This window comes from Eublepharis macularius, chromosome 1 (genome assembly GCF_028583425.1).
Source record: "Eublepharis macularius isolate TG4126 chromosome 1, MPM_Emac_v1.0, whole genome shotgun sequence".
In the NCBI taxonomy this organism is placed as follows: Eukaryota; Metazoa; Chordata; class Lepidosauria; order Squamata; family Eublepharidae; genus Eublepharis; species Eublepharis macularius.
In genome coordinates this window covers 63,688,573-63,712,206 of record NC_072790.1, presented here as the reverse complement: position 1 = coordinate 63,712,206, position 23,634 = coordinate 63,688,573, and the positions used below count along the sequence as shown (strand labels likewise).

General features: G+C 41.1%; 1 protein-coding gene across 1 annotated transcript in view; it reads right to left on the bottom strand.

Moving 5' to 3' along the window:
- Positions 1-588: 588 nt before the first annotated feature.
- Positions 589-23,634, bottom strand: part of FAM83B (family with sequence similarity 83 member B) — a 76,398-nt gene continuing 53,352 nt past the window's right edge. Inside the window, exons 3-5 of the mRNA XM_054980312.1 lie at positions 22,215-22,379; positions 13,328-13,452; positions 589-8,023 (exon numbers count right to left, since the gene is read on the bottom strand). Coding sequence (XP_054836287.1) covers positions 5,575-8,023; positions 13,328-13,452; positions 22,215-22,379 — 2,739 coding nt within the window. The 3' untranslated portion in view covers positions 589-5,574. The remainder of the gene's footprint in view (positions 8,024-13,327; positions 13,453-22,214; positions 22,380-23,634) is intronic.

Here is a 23,634-nt window from a genome sequence, read left to right as displayed (position 1 = left end):
GCTTAATATATTTTACTGGGTTGTTGAGAGAAGAAAATAAGGAAGCATCACATATACCTACCTGAGCTCCCAGACAGGAAAAAACTCCCAATAATTTAAATTAGGAGGAAGTTGCTTTCTATGAAGGTTATTTTTGTGGTCTACAGCCCTGAGAGAAATCTAGCAAGGAAAGAGTAAGTAGGGATAGGTTATTTTAGACATAAAAATGTGATAATCCTATTTATATCATCCAGAATTCCTGAGACTGGTGAGATATAAATTGGATTAATTCTAGGGATGGCTATCTAAATCTTGCACTTTCTTCCTGTGTGCATTGTAGAGGAATCTGGTATCTACCACTATGCAGACCAGAAGTCCCCAACCTTTTTGAGACTGTGACTACCTTTGAAATTCTCACAGTATGGTAGGTGCTATCACAAAATGACAGCCGTAAGAGATGGAACCAATTGCAAAACATTGCTGCTGGAGGTAAAGCCACACACACACAGACACAAAACCCAAGTGCGGGGAAGGTAAAGGTGCAAGCACCAAGTCATTACTGACCCATGACGGGACGTCGCATCACGTTTTCTTGGCAGACTTTTTATGGGGTGGTTTGCCATTGCCTTCCCCAGTCATCTACACTTTACTCCCAGGAAACTGGGTACTCATTTAACCGACCTCAGAAGGATGGAAGGCTGAGTCAACCCTGAGCCAGCTATCTGAACCTGGCTTCCGCCCAGAACGAACTCAGGTTGTGAGCAGAGCTTGGGCTGCAGTACTGTAGCTTACCACTCTGTGCCACGGGGCTTTACATACCTTACATACCTTTACACTGAGAGAATGTGAGATAGGAAACAAAACCCACACTGTGGTGGCAGCTGCCACTGAAACAATATATTTTTTTTAAAAAAATCTACATAGACAGTGTAAACAATAAGTATGGCACTAACATTTCAGAAGACAACTTTGAGGAATCAAAAGATTTGCAAAAAAAGAAAAGCAACCAAACAAACAAATAGTATTTTTTTTTAAAAGTAAGGTAGGTTTACTGTTTATTATTTTGATCTTACAAATCAATAGCCCCTCTTGGATAAAATCACATAAACAGCTAAGAAGCATTCAAAATTAGTTTTAAAAGTTAAGAACATTATTCAGCCAAAGGTCAGTAATTTTCAATTACTTGGACTGCAAATGAAGAGTTCAGTTTGCGCTTGAGTGTATCAGAGGGATTTAAAAGTGCTTAAATTTGGATGAATATCATCCCAATTCTCATTTGCTAAAATAAAATTACTTTTCACTCTTTTGAATGCTTAAATGCTGAAAAGGCAGTAAGGTGTGGTTCAGTGCACAATGGCCCAGTTCAAACATCACAAACTCATTCCTGTAAAGTATAAACCATGACTCTGAATCTGAGAAACATGACACAGGGCCAGGATTTTCAGGTTTCCTCTTCCTGGTTTTTGCATGATGTATGAACCAAGAAACGATAGTCTGTTTCTTGCTATTACTTGAACCTTGATTTAAAGCTAGTTTGCAAGTTAATTCAGACATCATGATAAACTATTGTTAGAGAAAATCAAGAAATGAAGAGATCATATATGTGAAATAGGATGGAGGATGAGTAGGAGGAAACTGGCATATTTCCAAGCTTCCAAAGGTTTAGAGAATTGCATTTCTGACATCTGAACTGGGTTAATGAAACATACATCCTACTGATTTCACTCAGAATTATAGTGCAATCCTAAGAACGCTTTCCTAGGAGTAAGCCCCATTTTACCTACAAATAGAGATGGGCACGAACCGGAAAACCCCCCGAACCATGCTGTTTGTGGTTCATTATATTTTACGAACCAAGAACTTTCATGAAACTGCCCCAGTTCACGAACCAGTTCATTTGGTTCATGAAAATATCACATCCAGGTCAGCAAACTGTCACTTCTGGGTCAGCAGAAGGTCACTTCTGGGCCAGCAGAAGACTACTTCCGGGTCAGCAGAAGGTCTGCAGGAAGTCCAGCCCGTTGCCTAGGAAACTGATTGATCAGAGCCAGGCTGTCTGCAGTGATGAACCAAAAAGAACCAGCCTACAGTTCGTGGCGGTTCATCAGAAATGGGCTCTGACGAACTGTCAATTTGCGAACCATGAACCGGCTTGGTTCATCACGAACTTTGGTTCGTATTTTGGTTTGTGCCCATCTCTACCTACAAACATTATCTCAGCATTTTACGTATTTTAAGGGGCAGCTTTTAAGTCTATTAGAACATATTTAAACATTATACAGCCTACTTTACATGCACATTAATTTTTGTACATGCAGTCTACCACTGCTGGAATTAGACATTACACGTGGTGCCCGCTGTAAATGGCAGGGCTCATTTGGAGGCAGAATGCGCCGGAATGGCATTCTGGTAGCTCTGAAAAGAAGTCACGTGGGTTTTGGCCCCACCCACGTGATTCCTTTTCCTTCTGGCTGTCCTCGTCTTTAGCAGCAGGCTCTGCTGCTTTATTTTCATTTGTGACTGGTGGGAGAGAGAGAGAAAATGAGTGAGTGAAAGCCGAGTGGGGCTGGGCTCCAAAGGAACGTAAGCTGCTTAGAAGTCATTCTGCTCTGCTGCTTGCTTTATTTTCATTTGTGACTGGTGGGAGAGAGAGAGAGGAGTGAGTGCAAGCTGAGTGGGGCTGGGCTCCAAAGGAATGTAAACTGCTTTGAATTCATTCTGCTGCTTTATTTTCATTTGTGACTTGTGAGAGAGCGTGCATGCGTGCAAGCAAGCAGGGCTGGCTCTCCAGAAGAGGGTAAGCTACTTTGAGTTCATTCTGCTTTAAGGAAATACCTGGAGATTTTTGGGGAAAGGGGCCTGAGGAGTGGATACTGCCTTCTGACACACTTCTGGTGATGGCAGGGGGTGTGGCATATGCTAATGAGATATGCTAATGAGTTCCTGCAGTTCTTTTTCTAGGAAATGACCCCTGGTAAATGGCAATACAACTTCTCCATGCTCTATCATCTCAGTGTTGTAAACTTCCCCATCCCTATTGAACATCATTTGTTATGCTGGCATAGGTTGAGGAAACATACCGTATGACATAAGGATATGGTAAAGTTGTAGTAATTGTGGAGAAAGAGGAAAAAACTAGATAAATGGTTGTTTTTGGCAACAGCTGCATACATATAATAATATCTAATGCTAAATGAAGAACTTTGTAGTGGAAAGCAATTGGGCGCTGCTGGAAACGATGAAGATTATTGTTTTCAGCATCCAGTTCTCTTATTAGACAAAAAGTGTTTGTCCCAATTCATCTATTGGAAGAGGAATGCACTACATCTCTCTAGAAATTTTACGCTTCACAATTTACAGATAGCTTGTCACTTCACTGTAGAGGTAGTTCATTATTGTAATTTGCTTTGAAATCTTTGACAAGTCTAAATGCAGGGAGTTAGTGATAGGGTTGCCAACAGACCTGGAGAAAAATGCCCTGTCTCTTTAACAGAGGCTTAATGTGCAGAAATGTGCAGCTGAAGCTTTTCAGACATGGAGGTAAATAATATTCCATTAAGCCTCTATTAAAGGTATAGGACATTTTTTCTCTAGGCCTGTTGGCAATTCCAGTTAATAAACATAGGCTGAATGCTTTTCTACATTATTAGGCAAAAGCTCCTCATCCATAAAGGTCATCTTTCCATTTTATTCCCATAAGCCATTATCCAGTGAGAAAAATTTACTAACTCAATAGTACATAATGAGTGCAAAATGGAAGGAGAGAACTAGAGATGGGCACGATCCGCATTACGATAAAAAAACCTCATAATGGCGATCGCACGATCGTGACCCAGTGGATCGTGATCGTCCACGGCCAACGATCCAGCGATTGGGAGGGGCCTGGATTGAGGCGATCGGGCTCGGATCGGGGATCCAGACACTCAGGTGCCAGCAATTTATTCCCCTGGCAACGGAGCCAGGGGAATGCCTGAGCTGTGTTTGCCCTCCTTCTGTCGCCCTGGAAACCCGAATGGAAGCCCAGCTTTCCTTGATCAGCAGGGCTTCCTTCCAACCACGGAGCTGCAAAGCAGTCACCAGTTGGGAGAAGACACCCAGGGGAGTGAGGGGGAAGGGGGTGTTCTGTAGCCATGGGCACTCCAATCTCATCCCTGCAAACCCTGATAGGCAGCTCTGACAGCCAAACACAAACACAGGTGCTGCCGGCATCACCCACCGTTCCTGTATCACTGGGAACAGCGGGGCGCCCCTCCACGATCCACGGATCGGGAACGGGAGGTGATCGGTGTGGATCGTTTATTTGGGATCGTTGCTGGCCCCAATCCATGATCAGCTGGATCGTTAATTTTTTTTGGATCGTGCCCATCTCTAGAAAGAACACTCTTGCTGCAATTAATCTTTGTGGTGTCTCCCCCATCCTTTTACAATTATGTTGGATGCGTATTCCAGAACATGAGATAGGAAGCACACTGTCTTAAAACCATTAAGCATAATAATTTGTCCATATTCACAAGAGTAGTTGCTGGGGGGGGGGGGGACCAGACATGCTGCTCTGTGGGAGGGATCACATGGGTCTCTTTTCATTCACATAGCACCAGGTGGGGGCCATTTCCCTGATGTGCTTTTCCATGTGGCTGTGAAACGTCTGCGTGTACTGCCAAAAAGGTGTTTGGAAGGCGTTAAATTGTGTGGGTTTCTCTCAAATGATTTGCACTTTTTTGGGAAAGCCAATGCTTACTGAGTGTAAAACCCTTTCTGATAACCATTTCAAACATTTAAAAATAAAATTAAAAAGAATGTACACATAATGGTTATAAAACAGTTGAATTGCCTGTTACCAATAATGGGATGGGCCCAACCATTCCTTCAGAGAGCCTTCCTCCACTTAAGATCTACTTCAGTTGGATATTGTCTTCTTTTGCTGGAGGACGGCTTCAAACTTTACTCAGTGGTTTACACTCCATTGTCATAATGAATATCTAGTCACTGCTTGAGATACATGCACAATCACATTTCACATACTTTAAATACCTTAGGAACAGGGAACTGACTTATTTGACAGGGGTAGGAATGTACTGCATAGACTTACGGTGTGTATAATGGGTGACCTTGGTTTAGTTCTTTCTGGTACAAATATAAAGTATATCTAGTGTTCAGAAAATGAGACATTCCCTCACGAAGGATAACCTTGAGTAGACAGGAAGACTATGTTAAAAAAAGGGCAACAAATGAGCATGTATTGTACATGAAAATGTTTGCATACAAAGGCTGTAAAGTATTACAAGTGGTTTTATCCTTGGCTATACAGTCTTCAGTGCTTCCTTTGGTTTGCTGCTATTCTTAGGAATTGTAACATACATATTGTACTGTAAGCCAACCAATGCATCTCAAACTCCATAAAAAAATGCAAATACATAAAACATCTTCCTATTTTGAAACTTATCCTGAGCTGAAGAACAAAAGTTCTGGATATTGTAAAGTTATGTACATGTGCACCAGTTATCTAAACCCTGCAGTAACTTTAGTGAAGCTTTACAAAAGCTGCCTATCAATCTAAAGCATTGATAGTTTTTTAAAAAGGTTCCATATCTATGTTTATTTGTTTTTGTATATGAAATTCCCAAACTTTTGCATAAATCCCCGAAATTTGTTTTCATTTGGGTGTAATTGATGGTATAAGCCAGGGTTGTAATTAGCCACCTGATTGCTCCTTGAATAACTGTTTCTGGAGGTCTTGCTATTTGTCTCTGAGAGTTGAGTACTGCTTTTTGGTGTGCTGCCTCCTGGCTGAGTTCCTCCCAGCTGCTGAGCAGAACTTTCCATGTTACAGAATGGCTCAAAGCGACTGTAAACACGCCTTTCACTCAAGCGAGATCTTATTAGCTCATCTTTAGGCTTTGTGCTGGAAGGGTTAACTGTCACTGCATTGGCCCTTTGTGTACTGGCTCTTTGTGGAAGAACAGCAGCAGCAGCATGGGCAGGTGCCCGGGTTTTGTTTGTGGACGTTGCTCTGACATCTTGATACTGAATCTGTTCGGTGTTAAATCTGGGTGTTGAAGCATCACCTGCTGGTTCTAACAGCATATTTTCCAAGGGCTTTACAACAGGACATCTTTTAAGGTTTTCATCTGATGGAGGTTTTAGAGATTTTGGAGACTTGGGAGACTTTGGTGGCTTGGGGGATTTGGGAGATTTGGGGGGCTTGGGAGACTTGGGGGACTTTGTTGGGCTCAAAGTAACATCCTCTTTACTCCTATGTAAACTCCCTTGTGAGTTAGAGGATGACATTCTCTTTTTTCTTGGAGAGGATTCAGCTTTCAACTCTGACACTTTTTGCTTTTGATTCCCTTCGTCTTCTGATGCCAAAGTGTCGGAACTGCTACACATTCTGTAAAAAGCAGGAGCTTTGCTTTTTGACAAGTTTTCTTTCTTGTCTGGAGTTAGATTCAACAATGATCTCAGCTTCTGTGATCCCTTCTTTAGGAAATTTGGAGAATGCTTGCTCTCTTTCTTTGGCGAGGCATCTTTACTAGGTTCTTCTTTGCTCACTTCAACTAAAGCAGCAACAGAGATGGACTTGGCAGTAGAAGAGCCTTTTGCTTCAGTCCTGAGGTTTTTAGCATCATCTACTAGATGGTTGGGTACATTGTGCAAGCTTTTAGAGATTTTTAGTGCATCCTCTGGAGGAGGAGTTACAATAGGCAGTTGTTTAATTCTGTTCCTATTTAGAGTGCTGTAGATATAGCTACTTTCCTCTTTATTATCCCCATTATCCAAAGCAGATTTTGTATGGTCAAATATCGGGAAACTTCGCCTTTTCAGTATATATTCATTTCTATGATTTTTCAGAAATTCTGCTGGTCTGCTTTTACCTGGACTTGTATTTAAGTAGGCAGGCTGCTCTCTGATAACAGGAGGACTAAAACTAAGTTTTTTATCTCCTGAGACTTGTGAGCTCTGGCTTTTTACTATATCAACTTCCAAGGGGACATTAGGGTTTGGTTCCATCTCTGTGTTATTAGTCACATCTTCCAGTTTTGGAAGATGATTGGGTGTTCCTTTAGGTGTTTCGGTATCTTCTGAACCAATGATAGTTGAATTAGAAGAACTTGCACAGCTGTTTACTTCTTTCTGTTCTGGCAACGTAGGCTTAAAAACAAATGAAGAACGCAGGCGAGAATGGGCATAAAGGGCATGAGCTTTGATATTTTCGGCGGCATCATAACTCTCACATCTGTCACCTACCCCTGAAGTGTTAGAATCTGCTGGAAAATCTGACTGATCATTTAAGTATGATTCAATCCGCCAGTTACGCAGAAATGATTTTGTAGTATGTTCAAGTGTAGGCATTTTCTGCTGTAGATGGCGGATGTGACTGTCTGTTCCATTGAAAGACCTCCGAACAATTGAATTCCTTCCCACAGAATTGAGCTTCGACTGTGGAAATCGATCTGCTAAACTCTGTTGAGGTACATTTTGGTTTGTATGACCTCCATGCAATGAAGATACATTACTGAGGCTATCAGAGGGTACTTTCCAAGCGTTTGATGGGGTTTTTGTCCTGTTAATTGCTCTATTGAGCATCAGGTATGGAGTCCTTTCGGGTTTCTCCCCTGCATAACTGTGTCTTTTCCAGTGCTCTTCATTGGACTGAAGTTGTTGGATCCTATTCTGCATATGAAAACCTGGAAGAAACTGAGTTTTATTAAAGAGTTGGTGTCTGTTACCAAATTTGTCAATGTCATTCATTCCATATCTTCCTCGGGTTTTCAGAAAACTGGGATCAAAGTTGTGAATCTTGTCTTGCCTCCCCAAAAGATTACGCTGGCTAGAAATTGAAGCTAAGGATGATTGTGAACGCTGGTATGCATCATTGTCCCAGAGAGCTCGCCGACTATTAACTCTAACTAATTCTGGAGCAAATGAACTAGGGACAGAAGAACGGGCATAGAGTGTCCTAAATTCCTCATCAAAAGATTCGACAAGTTGTCCTGTAATAATCTGGACCATGCTGAGGTTGGCTTTTTCGAATGACCACATAAAGCTGAAACATAAAGAATTGACAATTAATAATTAGATAAGAAATAGGCAGACACATGATACGAATATCTTGAATGACCCCTGAGAACCTTTCTGTATAGCAAAAGAAATCTTTCCTGGTTTAAAAATTTGCAAGACCATTTGAATCTTTTAGTGGTGATTTAAGGACAGAGAGGCACATCTGTACAGTCTGGGACAAGGGCACTGCAAGCCTAAGCAGAAATATACCCTTCTAATTCCAACAAAGTCAATGGGTTTAGAAGGATGCAACTGCTTAGGATGGACCTCCAGGCAGCCTTTGATTCGATTCCAAGAGACCATCTATGGGACAAACTTGAGAAATCTTCAATTGATCAAAGTCTACTATGGTTAATAAAGAAGTTATACAATGATCCTTCAGCTTGGGTTCGTTATAGTTTGGAAGGCCATTTGTCCAATTCTTTCCCTTTACAGAAAGGCATTCAACAAGCCCCATTACTATTTAATTTTTATATAAATGATATGGCAATTTTTTTTATATAAACCCGAAATTTCATCCACTAATGCTAGCTGATACCTCAATATCAGTGTTGTTATATGTAGATGACTTTTGCTAGCTAGGTCTCCTGTGGGCCTTTGGCATTTGTTGAAGACCTTTTCAGAATATTGCAACGCAGAAGGGTTGACAATAAATCATGGGAAGTCTAAGGATATGGTATTTTCTAAATCTGTTCATATACAGATATACAACTGGCAAATTAATGGGAAACCTGTAGAGCAAGTAATGGTTTTGTTTTTTAGGAGTCTATTTTCAAGCTAATTTGGCTTGGAGTGCCCATCTTAAGAATGCTGATAACCGCGCCTTGGTTGCAACATTTTTTCCTGTAATAAAGGTGGTCAGATTGTCCATGCTGTTATATTTCAGTTTTTAATGCAAAAATAAGTGGTCATCTTCTTTATGGAGCTCCAATATGGACTAAGGCCTGCAGAGAGAAATTAGATTCCCTTTTGCTAATTTTTTTGCGGAAGATCACAGGTGTGCCAAATTGTGTAGCTAATGTCTCCCTAAGGGTGCAACTGGGCCTGCGATCTCTGGAAGCGTGGGCTTGGGCAATGGCTTTGGGCTCTGTTTAAAAATTCTATTTGCTTCAGAAGCAAACAGATGTCTCTATTTATTAAAATCTGATTTATATGACACTCCATGGAGGAAATTAATAGAGACTAGACTTCAGTTGTTGGGGCTCAACAGCAGTGACTTAGTGAGCATGGGAAGGTTAACAGCATGCCTTTTGGTGAATACTTGTATATCTTGGGTCTTTTGAGTACTGTGCAGAGAGCCCGTAAGGTATTCTTTTTTATATCTTGGATTATCCTATCCAAAGGTGCCTTTACCATACTTAGATTTTTTAATTGTTCCACATACAGCAGAACAGTTATCCTTGCAAGACTAAATTCTATCCCTTCTCATGTCATGCAAGAAATGTTGAAGCAGTGTTTATTGGAATGTAACATTTTTGTGGTATAAGGGATGTGTGGATTTTTCTATTTTCTATGACAATGAAGGGTTGCCCATACCAGACAAGGTTAATATACTTCTGGAAGGTGTGGAGTTAGGAGTAGGGCTGTGCATGGGTGGGTAGATTCGGTATTTGGGAAACTGATTCGGAATACCCCGAAATCCGAAGCGGCAAGCCACCCCCACCCAACCCTGGGAAGATCCCTCCAAGCCCCACCCACTTACCTGGGTTATTAACTGGGCGGCAGCAGCAGCACAAGGCTGTGTGGCCTGGAGCCAGCTGGCTCCTCAGCTGCTGCTGCGCTGCTGCCTGAGCCTGCGGGGTGGTGGGGAAGGCCGGAGCCGCCTCCTCTGGCCCTTCCTGCCCCTCAAATGGCCATGGCCTGCCAGCGCCGCGGCAGCCATTTGAGGGGCAGGAAGGGCTTTCTCTGCCTCCTCCGGCCATTCCTGCCCCTCAAATGGTCGCCGCGGTGCTGGCACACTGCGGCCATTTGAGGGGCAGGAAGGGCCGGAGGAGGTGGCTCCAGCCTTCCCCACCACCCCGCAGGCTTGGGCGGCGGCGGCAGAGGAGCCAGCCTGGAGCCACCGCAAGGTAGGTGGCGGGGGAGGTGGGGGGGGTTAATGTTTAAAGGTCCCTGCTGCTGCTTGTAAGCAGCGGTGGGGCCCTTTAAACAAGCCCCGAAGCTTTCCAAAGCATTTCCGAATGCTTTGGAAAGCTTTGTTTTGGTATTCCGAAGCTGGCCCCGCTTCGGGGAATATTGAAGCATTCCAAATTCGGTTGCTTCGGGTAACTTTACCCGAAGCAAAACCCAAAGCGCACAGCCCTAGTTAGGAGTAATACTGGCTGTAGCCAAGTTTTTTGCTTATGCTTTTAAATTCAAAGGTGTGGTAATGTCAGGACATTTTAAAATGGTTTATTTTTTATATTTATTTTGGTAGTATTTAGTGTGGCATTGCTCAAGGCCTTTTGGTCAAATGAGCAGTATCATTAAAGCAGTAAGTAACTACTTAGGATTGTACTATATATTTCTTTTTAGTACTTTAAAAACTGTTCTCTCGCATTGAGTTCCCTCAAGGAGGTGATAGTGAGATCTCTGTTGAAAAAGCCTTCTTTGGATAAAGGGTGGCTAGCAACTTACAGCCCAGTGTCAAAATTTGCCTTTCCTTGGTTAAGGTTATTGAGAGGGCAGCGGCTGACCAACTTCAGAGGGTTTTGAATGATACATCAGCTCTTGATCCATTCCATTCCAGTCTGGCTTCAAGGCGGGCTTTGGGACTGAGACTGCATTAATCGCTCTGGTTGATAACATTCAGCTTCAGCTGCTGATTTTATTAAATCTGTCAGCAGCATCTGACACAGTTGACCATTTGGTCCTGGTCGACTGCCTAGCCTCACTGGGGGTAAAAGCTACCATCTTACAATGGTTTGCTTCTTTCCTTCAGGGACATTCAATAAGGATGGTCATTGGGGGTGTGAGCTCATCCCAACGGGGACTATACTATGAGGGTTCTACAGAGACAGACAAACAGGTGTCCATGGTGGCTAGAACAGCATTTTGCCAGCATCGCCATTCCAACAACTGTTCCTATATCTGACCTTGCCACATCGATCCATGTGATAATCACCTCTTGTTTAAACTATTGTAACTCGCTCTACATAGGGCTACCCTTGAAGATGTTCTGGAGAATTCAGTGGTGCAGAATATGGCTGCTAGATTGCTGATCAAGTCACCACGGTCAGCTCATATAACACCGATTTTGAAGCAGCTGCATTAGTTACCAATTAGCCTCTGCATCCCCTTCAAGATGTTGGTCCTCACCTTTAAATCCCTTCATGTTCTGAGATCCTCATAGCTTTGGATCTGCCTTTCCCATAATACCCTCCCCACTGCCTGCTTCATTCATTTTTACAGGGCTTGCTGATGGTTTCTTGCCCCAGGGTGGCACAACTTTCTTGCACCAGGAAAAGGGCTTTTACAGTTAAGGCACCCTCCCTTTGAAATGCACTGTTGGAAGGCAATTGTGTTCAGCAGGACCCACTGATGTTTTGGACAATGTGTGAGGCAGAACTCTTCTGGCATGCCTTTGCTATCTAACATTCTTTTGTGAGGCAGAGCAAATTGATGTGCATTTTTATTTGCTTTCAATTTTTTATGTTATTTGCAGGATTTTATAGGCTGGGGTTGGGAAGAGAGTGGTTTTGAATTACTTTATTAGGCTGTTTTATTGTGATTTTATTGAATATTATATTTTGTATTGTTTTCAACCATTTTAATTGTTGCAAACCACTTTGAGATCTTAACTGAAGAGAAGCAGTATAAAAATTGAATAAATAAATAAAATGTTTTCATAGATTTAATTTACACTGACTGCAGACTAATCCTAGTAATGAGCGCTAGCTAAGACATGAAGTTGCTTTATACTAGCAGTGTGTGAAGTGTAGATGTACAACATAACATGATATCCTGCTTTTTGCTTGATAGGAAACTCTGCACACAGGAGCAAGAAATACCAAAGTTGAAGTATGAAGCAGATCCTGAAATAACATACCAAAGTGTCTTTGAAAACATCACAGATGAATTCACAGAATCTGAAAGAACTCTAAATTAATGTTAGAAAATATATTCTTGTTTATGTAACAATGAAGAAGAAACTTCGTAATGCATATTTACTAGATATATCTATACACTGAAATAATTCAAATATTTTAATATTGTAATTGTCTACAGCAATCTAATGGGATAGAGAGGGTCCGACATTTGCAAAAATTAATAAATTTCCAAAATGCATGTTGCTAAGAAATAGCAATATAGTGATGAAAATACTGAGTGTTCTGTTGAGAGATATCTAATCATTTAACATTCTTATACATTATACCAGCAAGTTTTATATAACAGCTAATTTTGGGAAACAGTCTTAAACATTATTATGCTGGCAGAGACTTTTAATACAATTTGTACTGGAGCCCCAAACTGCCTTATTTTTACAATCTGACTTTGCAGTATAAATAAAGATATACTTTGTGCAGGAATTTGAAGGTTAGAGAATATAGTTTACCTTACCTCCTGTGTCTTATCCGAATGTAACAAAAAAAAGAGAAGCAAATTAAGAATCATGGGTTCATAGTATTATTGCAAGTGTAAACTACGCAACACGCTATCCCTTTTTAGATTTCGTATCAAATAATCATAATTTCAAGAGTAACTGAATGCAGTGAGATTTGAAATATTATTATAATAAGTATTTTACTGATTCCCTCCAAAGAATTCAGGATGGTGTCCATGGGACGATCTCATATGTCCAGTGAATGAGCTGGGAGAACCCAATTCTACTGCTGCACTGATGCTAAGCAGATTAGTTCATGGCAAGTTCCACGTAAACCTTTGTAAATGTTCTTATGAAGCAGTGGATGTTGATGATATTTTATGATTCTTTAGTTATCTTGGGCATTCTTTTTAGAATAGGAAGGTGGGATATAAACATTGTAATGAAAGAGGTAAATATATACATGAACATAAAGGAGTTTAAGTAGATAATTATTTACTGGATTCTGTTGTTCAGCAGAGAGCAGCCACATATTTTGGTTTAAAATGTAGTTTCATATTCCAGTTTAGAAACTAGTCTTCCCACTTTGTGCTGGAACTGATAGAAATTATCTTACTCACACAGAGAGAGAGACAAACACGAGAATTACACAATATATATAAAACAGCAAATAATGCATTTTCGTATCTTAAATTATATTAAAGTTTTAGAAAATATGAATTGTAACCTTTTATTAACTGTAATGGTAACATACGCATAGGTTCTCACCTGTAAGTACCGTACATGACTTTCTTACAGTCAACAAGAAGAAACTTTTGTTCCATTTTTCCATGAAACTTTGCCCCTGACTTGGAGAAATAATCTTGTCCTTTTACTGTACGCACTCTCATGTTCTAAAAGAGATAATATATAATATGAAAAGGGTTAAATATGTTTAATAACAAAAACTAAAGAACTTTCTTTACAATTCTGTGTTTACTTACTAACTGTAAGACCTTTTCAGCCCTGTCACTATCCTGGTGTAACTCTGTCTGTAGAAATGCGGGCCTGGCAGGATCTATTATCTTTCTGTAAGATGGAGATATTCCACCAGGCGTACAGTGATTGAGGTGAGTGCCCCTCCTCAAATGGCCTCCTGTCAGAGGGGGCATGCCCCCCCACTGGTCTGCTGAACATCAAGCAGCTTGCCACCCCACCCCATGGGTTCTTGGTTGCTGAGGGATTGTGAAATAGGAATGCCATTGGGTTTTATTAACTGAAATTATTTTTAATTATTTGTTATTGTTTTATACTTTAATGTGATCTGCTCTGAGTCTATTTCACAGGGAGAGCGGAATACAAGTTTAATAATAAATAAATAAATAAATACTTCAGCAAGATTTAAACCCAAGTATGTGTGCACAGGACTGCAACTTCAGAGGCAATTATTTGCACACATTGCAATTCTTATGATGTACACTGAGAAACCTAATTGTTCTGGTGGATTAGGCTGCATTCATTTGTAAGGGGGCGGGTGAGGGAGAAAAGAGAGAAACATATCCAACGGCTAGGTGGATACAATGACCCTCTGCTGAATACAACCATCTAAAAATCTCTAACCTAACAGCAGGCTAAACAAACAAACAAACAAAGGCAGCATCCAGAAAACTATGCGCACCCTATTTCTCAATCCTGAACCACTAACAAGAGATTGGTTGGGTTCTTTGATACTGTTGTTGACTACAACTTGGGCTTTGTGAATGCAGCTGTGGACCATTAGATTAAAACCAATGAATTAAAATATGATCTACCTAAATTTCTGGGTGTAGTATGTAAGATCATTGGAGCAAGTTGTAGATCAACATCATAAGCAGTCTCAGTGAAATCTTAGCCTTCCTTAAGCTTTGCATTTTGAGGCAAAGGTATTTCACTGTATGTACACAAAACATACACAGAGTGAAAGAAGGCCATACCTGCCACTCCTGCTTTCAGTCCCTGTTCATTCAGTAGAAGATCTGAACAGAGCCCTTCATGCATACAAGTCTGATACCACAGATCATGGCATCTTTCTGGCATAAGGGGCACCACACTCCAGTGGTTCGATTCCTACATGACTGACCAATTTCAGAAGGTGGTGCTGGGAGGACAATTACTTTGTCTCTTGGCTGTAGAAATACAGAATCCCAAAAATTTCTATTCTGCCCTCCATCTGTTTAAGCTGGCTTTAAGTGGAGGAGTGGGGAATCAAAGTTTAGAGTCCCACTGCTCTTAACCACTACATCAAACTGGCTCTCATATCTGACCATATCTTGCCAATCTGTACTGGCTACCAGTCTGCATAATTCAAAGTGCTGGCTATAACCTATAACACCCTACACAGCAGTTAAAGACTAACACATTTTATTCTAGCATAATGTTGTGTGGACTAGAGCTTACTTTGTCAGATGCATGTTGTGGATTCTTTCTAGGCCTAATAACAACCCATTACATATACCTGATGAAGTGGCCACAAGTGCATGAAAACTTATGTGCTATAATAAAAACTTGTTAGTCTTTAAGATGTCACAAGACTGCTGTTTGTTTTAGCCTTGTCATCTATTTTATCTGTTGTCCATGGGAATGTTTTATGGCTGATATTTTATAGTTTGCTTTTTTATTGCTTTTTTATTTTATTATTCTAATGAAATTGTTGTAAAGCCACCTTGTATAAGTTTTACAAAGTGTGGGGCAGATAGACAGATGTAAGACTCCTTACAAATTTGGTACAAAGTGTGTAATTTAAATAGCTTGTATGGTTACAGTAAACAGAAACATGTGCTTATATCCTGCTAAAGAAGCTGGAACAACCTACATAAGGGCAATTGTGTCACATCAATGCAATCATACCACAGAATCCAATTAATTTGCATGCATGGAGATGCAGCTTAGATATCTCCAGCCTTAAAGTGTCAACATAAAACCAGTCTTCTTGCAACTTGAAAGTGGAGTCCCAGCCTATTCCACCTTTCTTTTGAATTAAGAACTACAGGCTGTTGTTGTAAACTAAATGTATAGATTCCAGTGATTAAAGTGTGGTATATTTAATTAGATCTATTAGATTAAGAATAAGTGGGGCTCTGGAAAATTCACTTAGGTAGAAGAAACAGGAAAAAGGGAGAAAGTCCTACTCTTCTCTTTCTTGCCAGTCCCTTAAGATAAAAGGAGCCAGCAGTCTGTCCCACAGTGCTGATGGCCCTTGGGAAATCTCAAGAACCAATAGGCTTCTGGCTGCAGGTATGTCCATATTAGCTTATCCCCTGGTTAAAAATGCCAGTGGGGTAGCCATGTCAATCTGTTGCAGCAAAAACAAAAAGGAGTTACATGGCACATTAAAGGCTGATACTTACTTACCCATACACCTTCATGGGCTAGACTTCAAGGGGGCACTGACTGCACAGTGGCTGCAGCAGTGGGTTCTTTGCTTGTTCGCTCAATGGAAATGACAGGCAGGATTACCTGGTGGATTCTGCTGTAGCTACAATGGACCCCCCTCCCCAAATCCTGAAGCAATTCCAAAGCTCATCCCCTCCATGTGCCCCCTCCCAGTGTGATGTAGTGATTACAGTGTCAAACCAGTACTTGGAGACCCAAATTCACACCCCTGCTCTGCCATGTGTGCTCACTCGGTGACCTTGTGCTAGATACTTCTTTCTTATTTGAAAGAAAGTATTCTTTCTATTTGATAGAAGCTGAATATTATTATTATTTATTAATTATATTTTTAATCCTCCCTTCCTGCAAGTAGGCTCAGGACAAGGTACAACATTGATTAAAATACAACATAAAAACAATAATTACAGCATAAAAACAGCAATCAATAAAACCATTCCAAGACGAAGTAATCCTGCACTCCTGCCTGTCACTACACAAAAAGGGGAGGTAGTAACGGACAGTTAGAGTACTGTACCCCTTTTCGGGGCAGCCAGCAGTGGACTCTCCATAACCCCTCATAGAGGGAGACCGGTGGAAGGCTCGGCAATGATGGACTAAAATTAGCTTCCACCATATGCCTGGCGGAACATCTCTGTCTTACAGGCCCACCTAAATGATACAAGACCCTGGCGGGCCTGAGTGTCCTCAGACAGAGAGTTCCACCAGGTTGGGGCCAGGACCAAAAAGGCTCTGACCCTGGTAGAGGCCAGCCAAGCCTCTCTAGGGCCAGGGACCACCAGTAGATGTTTTCTGGTTGAACAAAGCGCTCTCTGGGGCACATACGGGGAGAGACAGTCCCTTAGGTATGTTGGTCCCAGTCCGTTTAGGGCTTTATAGGTCAGAACCAACACCTTGATCAGGAATTCTACTGGGAGCCAGTGAAGCTGCTGCAAGATAGGCATGATGTGTGTCCTACACGAAGCTCCAGTTAGGACATGCACAGCAGCATTTTGGACCCGTTGAAGTCTCCGGATCAAGCCCAAGGGCAGCCCTGTATACAGCAAGTTACAGTAGTCCAACCTGGAGGTGACTGTTGCATGGATCATTGTAGTTAGGTCCTGGGCCGAGAGGTAGGGTGCCAGTTGCCGGGCCTGCCAAAGGTGGAAAAAAGCCACTCGAGCCACAGCTGCAATCTGGCCCTCCATAGCCAAGGAGTCTAGAATCATGCCCAAACTCCTAACTGATGGTATGGGTACAAGTGGTGCCTAAATAGTGACTAAAATGTTGCTACCTAGAACAAACTGGAGCATTTAATCTAGAAATAATTTAAGAAATGAATACAGATTATTTTGAACATGAGTCTTAAAGTGCTTGAAAGATCAACAATTCCAGCATCAACTGGGATTTCACCTCATACATTGTTGACAGTGAACTCGGATTTGCAAAAGTTTACACTAGAATAAATTGTGTCAATCTTCAAAGTGTTATTGGATTTCTGTCTAATTTTGCTATAATGAACTAACACAGCTACCACTCTGGAATTATAGATTTGAAAAAACAAAACAGGTCCAGCACTTGTACTTATACATGCTTAAGATTGGATTTAATGGTAAATGACAAGTGTTATGGGATCATTTATGATATCAAAGCTCCAATCCTATGCACCCTTAACTGAGCTCAGTGTCAGTCCTGAGTATCTATACAAAGTGTAATCGTTAACTAGGAGAAAATGCTGGAAACTAATTCCACCTATAATTGCTCAGAAAGCATACCATTTTCATGGGCAATCTGTTCATCGTGGCCATAGAGATCTTGGAAGCTCATTATCTCTGTGGGAGGCAGCCACCAGAAGAAAACAATATGCACATATAAAGCTAGCAATCCACTACCTGTCAATTATGTTTGGATCAGCCTTCTGCCACCAGCAGTTTTAAAAACGTCCAGAAGAGAAACAGACACTGCCACCCACAAACACATCATTCCTTTGTATCTAAGAGTTATCCAAGCAACACTGTAAGCCTATGCATAAACACACCTTAGGAATAAGCTCTAATGGTGTCACAGTAGAATTAACATCTGAATAACCATACAATTGATTGGAAGGCCTGGAAAGGTTGGACCAGAAATGAAATAAATTGCAGCGCAAGCTTCTTCCTACTGAGCACTAGCCAGCAAGTTTAATGAAGCAAAATTTCAATCTTTGCCATCCTTCATTACAGACCTAAAGAAAACTCAATTAGCTACTGAAAGGTCTTGCACACTAATCCTGAAGGGAAGCTACTGTCACAAGATCTCACAGAAGTATTAATGTTGCGTAGAGTATCATTGGTACAGCACAATATGTGCTAAATTGGACAGATATTAAGGATAAGTATCTGAATTGTAATAGCTCAGAAGGACTAATAAGATATATCAATAGGGGGGTGCACCCGAAAAATATTTGGGTTTTCCCACTTCGGGTAAACCCGAAGCGGGGAAAGCAATTTGGAATACAATTTGGAATTTGAGAAGCTTTATAGAGCACACCGAAGTGCAAAGCAATACTTCTTTGTCGCTTGCAAGGGGCAAGAAAAGTGTTGCTTTAAACTTCCTGCCCATCAGGTGAAGAAAGCAGTGGAGCGTTTGAAAGCAACCCTTTCCATGCTGCTTACAAGTGGAAGGAAAGGGTCGCTTTCACTTTCAAACGCTCCACTGTTTTCTTCAACTGTTGGGAGGGGGAGAAGCCGGGGCATTTGAAAGCAACTCTTTTCTTGCCGCTTGCAAGAGGCAAGAAAAGAGTGGCTTTCAAACTTCCTGCCCCGACACTTTTTTCCATGGGGGGGGGGAAATGGCGGGGTGGGAAGCTTGAAAGCAAGCAGCACTTTCCACCTTTTTTTACCAGATGGGAGAGGGAAGGAGGAGGTAGTGAGTCACTCATTCCTCCTTCCCCTCCACTGTGGTAAGAAAGAGCGGGAAGTTTGAAAGCAAGCAGCACTTTCCTTGCTGTTTGCAAATGCAAACAGCCAGAAAAGTGCTGCGGGCTGCTCCCACTTGACCTGAAGCTTTCCGAAGTGATCCGAATCACTTCCGAAAGCTTTGATTTGGTATTTCTAAATTGGGCCCACAATGCTGGGACTGATTTGGGAATCCCGAAGCTTTCCAAATCAGTCCAATTCGGGTGTTTATCTCAAATCAGAATCCCGAATCGCACACCCCTATATATCAGCATGTCAGGCGAGTGTGCATTCTTCATCCTCCATGGAAAATTATATCTTGGATCTTGTTGAAATATCTACAAATGCAAGTGTGTGTGTAAGGGGGGGTGGAGAACTGTCCCCGCTTGTAGCTGCCCTTCAATCTTCCCCTGCCTTCCAGGAGCTGTATTGCAGGGGGCTGTTTTGGTAATGGGGAAGTTGTGCTTCTGGGCACAGAATTTAGATGTGATTCAACACTATGACTATTGCATATAGCTGTTTTCTATATTCACAATGGCACATACTGTATGAAAGGAAAAAAAATAAGAAAAAACAAAGATAAAAGATGAAATATTATGCCATCAAAATCTGTCTACTTTGAAAATATCTTTTACAATATGCAGTTTCTGAAACAACATAATCTCAGATATACACAAATATGGCTTTCAAATAACGATACTTTCAGAGAGGTAATATCCAGATTACTTTCAGGGAGCAGTATTCTGGAGAAAAAAACTTTCCATTATATTAAATGATTACAAAGCTATTTTGCAAAGAAGTCTACAAACAAGCATTTTTAATAACCCATCAGGCTACACACAACTGAATAATTTATTACATCGTAGCTTTTCAGGAGTTCTTCTGTTCCCTTCATGCTCATTTTGTTATTCCATCCATTCATATTCCAAGAGAGAAAGTGTATTTTCTGTTTATTTAGTCAATCATTCTTGCCTCTAGAGGTGGCAAGGTTCCCTTTATCTCCAGCTGGGGCTTACTAAAAAGGGCCAATTGGGCAAAGGGGCTTGAAATGTTGGAAGCTTTGTATGAATTGAATTTTTGGGGACTAGTCAACAGCTTATAAATGGTACTTTTCAATATCCAGAATTTTCTGTGCCCTAATATTTTCCAGAGTGATTATTAAATTTTGCAATCTGGAAAGCATATCATTTTGCTCAAAGATGGGACGTAGGCCAACGGATGCCAACAGATTTCTCTCAAAGCCCTCAGGGTGGCCCTGTACACTTTCCTGTGCAGGAGAGCTAGCCAGCAGAGCAGTCTTGTTCGCCTCAGGGAAAGGGGAGGTCAAATCTATCAGCATCTCCTGATCCTCTGCCAAGTGGACAGTAGAGCTAGGTGCCTTATTTTGAGGATTACTCTTAATCGCAATTTGCTCTGGCAGTAGTCCCCCTATTTCCGGTCAAAATTCCTTTCTCACAGATGGCATTGAAAAAAGCAGGGTCCTTGCCCTTTGAACAAAGGATTGTACCTGAAAAATCCCATATGTTTTTAGCAAGCCCTGCCTTAAAAAAATTAGTGAAGGAATCCTAGAGGAAAAAAATTCTAACTTAACCCTGTCCCCCCTCAGAAGCCCAGGAATCCATGAAACATATCTTAAATCAATTGATGAAAAGTGACAGCGCAGAAGAAAAGCAAGATATTATTTTGCCATCTGCTTTGTTGACCAATTGATCGTACGTCCCTTGTATTGAATAATATTTAGAACAACTGTATTGCGTTCCAGAACTAAGAGAGATTGTCTCTGATTAACCTTTGTTATCTTGCTGGTATCCTTGCTATTCTTTGCACTCCCGGCTACTTCATGGTATCAACTGTATTTCTTTTAGTTGCCTCTCTCTCATGTCTAATCCTCTTGCCCACCTGCAAATTAGCCAGGAGGACCTGAAATTGATCCATTAAAAAATTAATCTTTTCAAATATTTTTTTGCAAAGACTCTGCAATCAGTTGTGACTGAGACACAAGAATCATCATGTGGTCCATAGATCTCTTCCTATTAGTAGCATTCTACTTTAATAATTCATCAAAAGCTTTCAGGTCAATAGGGGAGTTCTGGGAGGGGATCAGTATAGAATCATCAAAACTGCGTGGTGCTGGCCCATCATTTATTTATTTAGGTAAGTCTGCCCCATAACAACAGATAAGGTAAGTAATGACAATTAAAAATCCACAAAATAAAATTAGGTTACCATTCCAAAAAATGTCTCAATTCTTTCCCCATTTAACCTTAAAGAAGAACCAACTTTACTAGATTTTCCTGCTAAATCATGCTAAAGTAGGGTTGCCAGGTGCCCTGGGAGCCAAAATTAAAGTGCAGGGAGCTGGGGGGGGAGGGGTACTTACCTCCTGTGACATCATTTTCTAGCATGATGGAGCTATGGGCACACTGAAGCCCAGTTGAATAAAAATTGCCTATGAATGGGCAATTTTTACTGAAGTGGGCTTCAGCGTAATCCGTTGCACCAGAAAATGGTCCCTGGTGGTGGTCCCCAGTCCTAGGGAGGTTCGCCTGGCCTCGACCAGAGCCAGGGCCTTTTTGGTCCTGGCACCAGCCTGGTGGAACTTTCTGTCTGATGAAACCAGGACCTGGCAGGATTGATTAACCTTCCACCAGGCCTGTAAGACAGAGATGTTCTGCCAGGCATATGGCGGAGGCTAGGCTGGGCCCCTGCCGGCCATACTTGATTTGACTTGAAAAGATCTGTCCACCACCCTATATATATATAGATATGGATATATGGGCCATTTCTGAAATGAAGTAACTCTTCCATTGCCATCTGAGAAGTTTTTATTGTATGTTTTAAATTTTATTGTAATGTTTTTATCTGCTTTTATGTGTTTTTATGTAAATTAAAATGTTGTGTTCCGCCCTGAGCCCGCTAAAAAATCTAATATAATAACAACAACAACAAAAATGAACATGGTGGAGGAGTCATGGGATGCGCTAAAGTCCAGTTCAGTAAAAATCACCTCTTTGAAGATAATTCTTACTCCACTGGGCTTCAGCACACCCATGCACTTCTCCCTCCCACCCCACTGGCCAGGTGGGTGGGGCCGAAGGGTGGCAGGGGTTCTCCCACCCCAGGTGGGGGGATGGCAAGCCTACTCTAAAGGCAACTGTTATTTTCCAGAGCTAACAAGCTAGTGGCAATTGGAAAGTGTGGCAGAAACGTTTCCCTGCTTCCATGGCTAAATATACATTCTGCTTTGCTGTTCTACAATTAAAATCCTCATTAATTAATTGGGAACATATGAGTGATAAATATTTACTCCTCTTGTAGATTAAATTACTTACCCTGAGCCTTTGCACTTGACAGCCCTGTTTCTCTGCCATCTTGAAAAAATGGCTGAAGTTAGATTCATCTAGCAGGAGATATACAGAGATTCCTCTAGTAGAAGCTTCTACAATTTCTTTGAAAATATCCACATCTGTAAATGTATCCATAACTATGGCTATAACCTGTATTAAAAAGGAACAGAAAAGAATGACACCATATTATAGGCTGATAATAGGTATTATGAAGCCCGCATGGTATAGTGGTTAGAGTGTTAGACTAGGATCTGGGAGAACCAGGTTCAAATCTTCACTCTGCCATGGAAACTTGCTGGTTGACCTTGGGCCAGTCACATACTCTCAGCCTAACCTACCTCACAGGGTTGTTTGGGGGATAAAGGAGGAAAGGAGAATTGTGTAAGCCACCTTGAATCCCCTCACTGGGGAGAAAGGTGGGGTAAAAACAAAGTAAAGATAAATACACACACACACACACAAATACACACACATATATATGTACACACACACACAAAATGATACAGCATTTGAAATGTACACAACACATAACGCTTCTAATTCATTTCTCCAACGAACCACACTTAACCTCTCCAAGCATGAAATATTTCTTTTCTTCTTCTGAATTTTTGTTTAAATATTCATCATAAGTGTAGATTTTCTTAATTACTGAGTTGTAATTAACGAACTGATAACTTGCAAAATCCAATGAATAGATGTTCAAGAGTTTTCTTTAGAAAGCTAACAAGGAGTAACTAAAAGGAAAAATAATTTTATGAAGGTAAAGCATTTCTGCTAAAAAAAAGTGACAAAGGACACGATATTTCTAGATTTGAGATCCACCATGCATAAACGACTGAACCTCAAGCAAGCAATAGGGAGTTGTGTGAATCACAATCACACATCAGGAAGACTGTACCTGTACACTTACCTGTCATGAGTACCAAGTGTACGGTACTGAGGAACAAGCCCAGAGTTAGAGCCACAGAGGACTATTCCCCAACCACTGAGTGACTTCTCAGCATCCTTTCATTAATGGAAGTAGCAGACATGGCTTACTCCAATGGTGTAAAACTTGCATGTTTATAATGGAGTTTGACTGGAGGTAAATAGGCTGCCCCATGTATTGCCTGGTTCTGACTGGTGATGTCACTTGATCTATTTCGGCTCATGTAACTGTTTGAGGGGGTCAGATTAAAATTTCCATAAATTTTGAAGTCATGGGCAGGGGGTGGGGGAGAGTTTCCCTGCATTTTTTTTCTGGAAAAATCCCTCAGGTTTTTTGGGGGGAAGGGGATTTGAAATGTATGCAATACATACTTTCCTATCAAACCTAAACTTCTTTTACGGATTAAACAACATACAATGTATCCTTTATAACTAGCATATAAAATCAGACTATTTTGCATATTTGTGAAATTTAAAA